The sequence below is a fragment of the Hordeum vulgare genome, chromosome 2H (genome assembly GCF_904849725.1).
Source record: "Hordeum vulgare subsp. vulgare chromosome 2H, MorexV3_pseudomolecules_assembly, whole genome shotgun sequence".
Lineage (NCBI taxonomy): Eukaryota > Viridiplantae > Streptophyta > Magnoliopsida > Poales > Poaceae > Hordeum > Hordeum vulgare.
In genome coordinates, this window is record NC_058519.1 from 630,027,218 (window position 1) to 630,035,035 (window position 7,818).

The following is a 7,818-nucleotide window of genomic DNA, read 5'->3' on the forward strand; positions in this document are numbered from 1 at the left end:
CGCACTATCGGTGGCGCGGGGAGGACGGGGAGGAAGGGGAGGATATCGCGTCGGGGATACGATGGCAACCCGACGGCCACACGCCCACACGCCCACGGAGAGGCGGCTGGGGCGTCACTGTTGCGGTACCGCCAGTCGCCAGAGCTCACTGCTCTGCTGCTGCTGCACAGTTTCTGAAGAAGGCTGAGGACTGACTGGTGTACTACGGTTCGGTGGCCGCTGCCTCTGAGGTCTAATCTAGGCCGGCGCCGTCGCAAGCGCGCGTGCTCTCCGGTAGACGTCGTGCGCGTACGGGCGATCGGACTTTGGATCCGGTTCCGAAAGCGAGCGAGCGAGCGAGCAGGGGAAAGAAAGCCAAAGGGCGGAGTGCAACGGCTACAGTGGGAGCAGTGAACAGGTTCGACTCTATCTCTTTGCGAAATGGTGGTGGGTAGGATTCGTCCTCGGAAAGATTCCCCTCCTTTGCGACGTAGAGTACTGTAGTAGTATTGTGTACGAGTGTGTGGAGGAGGCAGGAAGAGGAGCTGTCAGTATTATTGCTTCCAAGCATTTTGTGAGGAGGACGGCACGGCGGCTAGCTCTCCTTGGAAGGAACAATTTATCTACTGTACAACTCGCTTTTCGCCCGCTTTGTTCGGGGGATGAGATGGAGTTCGTTCGTACCGCTGTCCTCGTCTGTGGCGTATAGAATCCCCAAACATGATTGCCGAACATCTGCCCAATTCTTTTGGATTTCTTCGACCAGCGTGGTACCCATTACTCCGTGTCTCTTGGGGTTTTCGGTCCAAGAATAGTCGCTACCAACTACCTTCTCATTCTATATGTCTTGGGTTTCTTCAACTTCGCGTTCACCATTCCCAACTATATACAACGTTGTTGATTACATAAACAGTTCAATCGCCAAATTGTGCTGCAAAGAAGCCAGTCCACTGGCAATGATAGTGTACTTCAGTGCGATAAAAAAGACACTTTGGAATTCCATGGCAGAAAAGCTATGATATATATATTGGCGAGAATTGTCTTTTGTATAAAACCCAAGGGATAGCAAGCAAGTGGCAGAAAATTTGCAGTGATTATTTCTCGTCTTGCTTCCGCAAGATCACCGACTAGTTAGGGGAAAGGGTAAAACGATTACACCACGCCGTGCTCCAAACACGGTATAACTCCACTAGAACATTAAAACCTCTCTAGAAGACGGGACAACCGAAACCATATATTTGGTAGCACTTTACAACTAGGGGCTGGTCAGATCAGCCATGTTTCTTTCATTCATGCACCGGAAAAATCTTAAAGCGGAGCTCCATTCCAATCTCGCTCCAATACGGATGTCATGTTGTTTGGTCCAATGCCCAAATTCCTCACACGGTGTAGTTTTGGTTGATGGTGTCGATGTCAAGGCCCTTGAGCTTCACCACGGACTCAACGTGCCCCTTGAGTGTGTTGAGCTCCCTCAACCTGCAGATAGCCATCAGGAAAGTGCGTTAGCGATCAACGACTAGCATCTCATCTTTTAGCAACTACTTGTAAGCGTAAACGTATATATACCTTGCAATCTCAGCTCTTCTCTTGGCTTGCTCAGCGATCTCAGAAAGCTCACGGTAGCTGCTCTTGTCGTTGAAGAGTGTGTGGGAAGCCGGCTCAGGTGCTTGAAGGCCATGGAGTGTTCTCTGTGCGGTAGCCCACTGTGCCTCCCTCTCACCTTTGCCGTAGTTCTCTTTGGTGGTGAAAGCAGTCTGCACAACCAAGGATCAGAGGGTCATGAACTTGCTCCACAAGGCAAACCGCAGCGTATGTGCACCTAAAAATAAAGGTGCTGACAGAGAAATATGGTTCTACGTTGTAGTACCTTGTTCTGCAGGAGGTTGTCCCAGGCCCTGCCACTCAGCACAAATCGGATGAAGAACTTGAAAATGTCAAGTGGGAAGTAGAACACAATGCTGAAGAGCCAGATAACACCAGCCCAGCCCCACCCGATTCCACTGATCCTTGCAAATCCCCAGTTGGCATACACAGCAATGAGTGTCGCAACCTACATCAAGAATTCAGGTTGAGTCACCAAAGGATCGGATTGCCCTGAATTTGTTACTTTGCTGAGCAACTGTTTTGCACGTACCAATTGCGCGAGAAGGAAGGCGATAACCAAGAGGAAACCAGGGCGCTCAACAAAGGACCAGCTGCGAGAACGAGTCACAAAGATAAGAGCCTGGCTCACAATACTGACTTGGAGGTACAGTGCAGACATCTTCTCAGTTTCATTTTCCCTGATTGACCTGACACCGAATTTGTTCTGCACAAAGGAACTTAAGTGAGAAAGAACATCCCACTGAATTTTTCCTACCAGCAGTTTCAATGCGAAGTTATAATCATATTCTTTAAAAAATGAGAACTCACTGTGAAGAAGTCGGTCCTGTGGATGATCCAGAAGAAGACCACTGTCATCAGAGCAAGGTAGGTTCCGAGCACAACACCAGTGGCGAAGATTTCATTGAGCTTCCAGCTGTCGGGTAAGGGAGATGGCTTAACTCTGTCCTTGGATATTGTCATGATAGTGCCTGCAATTTTTCATATGAATATGAGAAGTGATGCTGACATGAGCATGGCTACTAACGGGAAACCAAAAAAAACATACCATCATTGAGAATGGCAATGATAAGGACCATGAAGGGAGCGAAATCAAATTTCCAGATCAAGGCAATAAGCAAAAAGCCAAGCTGCAAAATGGAAGTGATATTAGTTTGGAGAAATATCACTTAAATTTCAATGGGGAAAATATATTTGGGGAATTGAGGTACTTACCACAATACGGATGGTGATGGAAACTGCGTAGATCTGGTGCAACACATGATAAAAAAGAGCAATGAGTCTGAATGTGATGTGATCATCTGCTTAGAAGGTTACCAATGATCAACTTAGAAAAAAGACTCACTGTGTAGTTCTTCATCCTTTGGAAAATGCATCTGCTGGTCAGGACAGCACTGATAATGACACTAAGACCTGGCTCGGTAAGCACGATGTCGGAAGCACTTCGAGCAGCATCTGTAGCATCATCAACAGCAATACCAATGTCGGCCTTCTTAAGAGCAGGAGCGTCATTGACACCATCTCCAGTCATACCAACAATGTGCTTCTTCTCTTGCAGCCTCTTGACGATCTCATACTTGTGCTCTGAATAACACGAACCCGGTTAGCAAATGCATCATTGCATAACTAAACACATAAGCATGCAATGGAGCATACCAGGGAAGACCCCGGCAAATCCATCAGCCTTCTCAATCAGCTCATCGACGGGGAGTGACTCAAGTGAACCATCCTTGCTTTGGCCAAGCAATGCAGAAGAAGGATACATGTTTGTGCCCATCCCAAGTCTCCTACCCGTCTCCTTTCCAATAGCAAGTTGGTCACCTATAGTAAATCACATAACTCTCTTTAGCTACATTTACACTAAACATGCAAACTTAGAAGTTAAAAATTGGTATGAAAGTGTATGTACCTGTGATCATCTTAACGTTGACACCAAGAACAAGTGCCTTGCGGATGGTCTCGGCACTGTCATGCCTTGGGGGATCAAACAGGGGCAACAGACCAATGAATTGCCATGGTCCACCAGCAGAATCCTTGGATTTCTCAGGTACTTCCTGTGATAGCGTCACTTGGCATTAGAAATTGACCCTCCAGCCGCTATAACCAAGATAGCATTTGAAATACAGAAGTTAAGGTACCTGTCTTGCAACAGCAAGCGAACGAAGCCCACGCTCAGCGTACTTCTCAATCACAGAGTGCACCTTCCTCTTCACATCCTCCTTGCAGTTGCACAGGGTAATGATCTGTTCAAGTTTCATAACAAGCCTTCATTAGTCACGTTAAAGAACGATGTAATTAACTACAATGTCAAACATGTAATGAAACATCACTGCACTTCTATAGTTTTACCAACCTGCTCAGGAGCACCCTTGCTGGCACGGTGCCAGTTACCCTCAGCATCAATGTAAGTCAGAGCAGTCCTCTTGTCAGTAGGGTTGAAGGGCAAGAAGTGCACTTCCCTGATGCCAGCTCTTGCCTCCTTCGGATCAGCAAGCATACCAACCATGCAAGCATCAATGGCATCCTGGTTTTCAACCCTCGATGCCCTTGCAGCCAACAACAACACATGTTCTTTGTCGACACCCTTCGCAAACACCTCAACCAGGTTCTTGTCAACACTGAGCTTGTTAAGGGTGAGTGTGCCAGTCTTATCACTGCAAAGCACATCCATGCCAGCCAACTCTTCAATGGCAGTCATCCTCTTGGTGATAGCACCCTGCTGGGACAACTTGTGAGAACCAATGGCCATGGTGACCGACAAAACTGTAGGCATGGCAATCGGGATACCACCGATCAAGAGGACCAACAGGTTCTCAATACCGGCACGGTACTTGCGGCGCTGGATCGGGAACATGACGATGATCTCAATGACAATTCCCACCGCGATCGAGATGATACAGAAGTTTCCAATTGCAGTGAGGACCTGCTGGAAGTGCCCGACTTGGTTGGTGCTGTCAACGAGATGAGCAGCCTTGCCAAAGAAAGTGTGTACTCCTGTGGCAATGACCACAGCCTCAATCTCACCCTGCTTGCAGGTTGATCCAGAAAAGACCTCATCCCCAGGGTTCTTGGTCACTGGGAGAGACTCTCCGGTAAGCCCAGACTGATCAATCTTCAAAGGATCACCCTCAAGGAGACGAGCATCAGCAGGGACGATGTCACCAAGCTTGATGCTGACAATGTCACCAGGAACCAGGATTGATGCCTCCTGCTCGCCCCATCGACCATCCCTGAGGACCTGGAATAAGAAACAGTATTACATGTTACAAAAGGCAAACCAACAAACACAACTGCATTAAAATAAATGCAGCAGTTTCCAACTGCCAAATGTTATACATGGCTGAGAGGTACCTAGCTTAAGGAAAAAACTGGAGTATGACTTTTGGTTCCAGAACAAAAGTATTATACAGTTATAATAATTATGTCCAACTAAATTGCAATTGCTAAGCCAGGCTCAACAAACAATTTTAATAAATTTTACGTGATGCTGGCATACATGCACACAGTTAAAAGCAAGCACAAGAAATGATTCCAAAATAGTATGGCCACAGTACTATAGAAACAAAATCAACCTAACAGTGCAGCATTCTGTGCCGAGCTCACCTTTGTCTTGGGTGCAAGGTTGGCCATGAGAGCAGCAGCGGCGTTGCCGGCATTGTTCTCTTCGATGAAGGAGATGGTGGAGTTGATGACCAGAAGAACGATGATACCAACAAAATCCTGCCAATCCGGAGGCTTCCCACCACCGTTGGCCAGTGCAATGGCCATGATGGCGGCCATCTCCATGACCCAGGACAGCGGGTTCCACATGAATCCCAGGAACTTGAGGACTTTGCTCTCCTGCAAAACGAGACCCACAAGGAAGCAATCAATACGATGCAAGAACACACGAACCAAACTTGCATCAGAAACCAAAAGTAACGATGCTCACCTTCTTCTCTTCGAGCTTGTTGAGGCCGAAGATTTCAACACGCTGTGCCCCCTCATCGGAGGTGAGCCCCTGGCGCGTGCACTTCAGCTGCTCGAACACCTCCTCGATGGGGATGTTCTCCTGCAAACACAAACACAAGGGAAACAAACCATTGATGAGAAAAGATCTATCGATGATATGAAGTGCGACCCCACTCAGTCAGCGACAGCTAGAACAGACAATTCAAACAGCTCGTTGTACAGAACAGTAGTTTCCATGGCATGGGACCCATCGGTCAGCCTCTACCAGACAAATCCGGGGCCGGCACATCGAACATGGGAGAGTCCAAGCGGGCATCTATCATCGAAGGTGGGGTGGGTCCAATGATTGGGACCCGTACGGCCGTCTGATCTCCATCAGACGGCTCAAGCCGGCCAAGGACAGGGTGTCCTGGGCCGTACGTGCCTGGCTGGGTGCGTACTTCCCCCACAGCCCCACGTGCCGGGGTGCGTACGTTTTCATCTCCCAGAAGGCCGCCTCGAGATGCGTGCGGCCAAGATGCAGAACCCGTGGCGCATGTGAAGGCGAAAAAAACAATAGGATAAGCGAGAGCGAGCGACGGCTCCGCTTCTGGATTGGGGTGCGCGCTTCGGTCAACAAAGATAGAAAAACGAAAAGGCAACGGCTCGAAGGCACGGATTTCTCCGTGCTTTGTGGTGGTTGGCCACTAATCCGGCGCCGCATGATCAGGGAGTCCGGCCCGTGCTTAACCATCTTTTGACTTTAAGCCCGAATCCGTACTCCCGTCCCACTAATTCTACTACTACCACTACCACTATTCGAAAATCTCCATTTATTTTTCATTTTTGGTAATCATTTATTTGTGGACGAAATAAAAACTGGAAGGAAGAAATTACGCGCAGATCTAAGATTCGGTGCTCGTATCCCGTTCCACGGAGGAGGAGATTTACGTATTAAATACGGCAGAGTGAAACAGCTGGGAAGGATCCAAAAATTCCTCCGCCGAACGCTGTGCGTTTCGGGGATGCACGCTGCCGCAGCATAGCGGAAGCAAAGCAGAGGTAGAAACATGGGGTGTCTGTGCTGTTCCTGTGCTACATGCCGGCCATGGACAGCTGGTCCTCTCCATCATTGAAGAGCCGCTGAGCACTCACATGGCGAAGATACAGCCGCACATGGAAAGTTTGCTTTCAAGGAAATCCTTTAATTCCTTTTCATTTCACCAAAAAAGTAACCAGTTAAACTTTTTGAGAGAGAAAAAATTTAAAGCTACACGAATTCGTGCGGAAGCTTTCGTCCCTGCCAGAGATTCCCCGACAGAGAAGAAGAACAGCAGGTAAAACGGCCAGCAGATTAATCTGTCGCAGTTCGTGCGAGTCTCAACCCCATCTATCTACCCAGAGATCGAAGCAGCGGGGGACAGCAGTACGAGACGAGCATGGCGTAGAGCGAGAACCAAGCATCACCGCGAGAAACAGGGCGTCGGAAGAGAGAGGGGTGGGGGAAGCGGGGGCGGTTCTCACCAGATCGACGGCCTCGTTCCTGATCTCCTCGAGGCCGCCCATGGCTGACGGCGGGGGGCGGTCGGGCGCGGAACCAGCACGGGAGGGGAGCGGGCGGAGTCTACAGGCGAACCCGGAGGCCCAGCGCTGCCACGCAACAACGCGGGGAGGCCGCGCTGCTGCCGCTCTCTCCTCCGCTCCGGAGAAGGGGAGTGGTGGTGGGTGGGTGGGGGGGCGGAGGAGAGGAGAGAAACCGGAGGCGATGGGGGAGCTCTCCGTGCAGCGCCTCCCCCCCTTTATACCCACCCACCCCCGCGCCGGGCCACGCCGTGCAGCCCTAGGCGACCCGAACCGGGCCCGCGGGCCCCGCCGAGCCGCCAGGTGGGCCCCCACCTAACCCAGCCCCCCCTCCCCTCTCTGTTCGCGTGCCGCGGCGAGTTAGGCCGTCCCTCCCGTCCCGCCGCACCTGGATGCCGCCTCGCGGAGAGATAGCGCGAGCGCGGGCACGGGCACGTGCCGCGCGGGGCCCGCGCGTCGGTGGCGGTGGCGGAAATATCCCCAAGATTTGACCCCGGGGGAGGGCGGGCTGGCGTGGGGCCCGCGCCGTGGGACGCCAGCCACTTGTGGGTGGGCCGCGCCGCATCACGGGATAACGGGCGCGGCGTCAAAGGGTCGGCGCGTTCCGTTCCTTTTTTAACTGCGGGCCGCGCGCGCGCCCGTGCCCGTGTTGGGCTTGGGTTCGGGTTCGGGTCACGGCGTGGGGGGCCAGATTCCATTCCGTTCCACACCGTTTCTGCGGGGCGG

General features: G+C 51.1%; 1 protein-coding gene across 1 annotated transcript; it reads right to left on the minus strand.

Moving 5' to 3' along the window:
* Positions 1 to 976: 976 nt before the first annotated feature.
* Positions 977 to 7,276, minus strand: LOC123428077 (plasma membrane ATPase). The gene is made up of 15 exons (XM_045112242.1): positions 7,036 to 7,276; positions 5,513 to 5,632; positions 5,185 to 5,421; positions 3,935 to 4,819; positions 3,720 to 3,824; positions 3,491 to 3,635; positions 3,238 to 3,402; positions 2,927 to 3,165; positions 2,797 to 2,829; positions 2,630 to 2,711; positions 2,392 to 2,552; positions 2,114 to 2,287; positions 1,847 to 2,029; positions 1,546 to 1,733; positions 977 to 1,455 (listed from the first exon to the last, which is right to left on the minus strand). Exons 1-15 carry the CDS (start codon positions 7,075 to 7,077, stop codon positions 1,359 to 1,361), a joined length of 2,856 nt encoding a protein of 951 aa, XP_044968177.1. The 5' UTR covers positions 7,078 to 7,276; the 3' UTR covers positions 977 to 1,358.
* Positions 7,277 to 7,818: the final 542 nt, after the last annotated feature.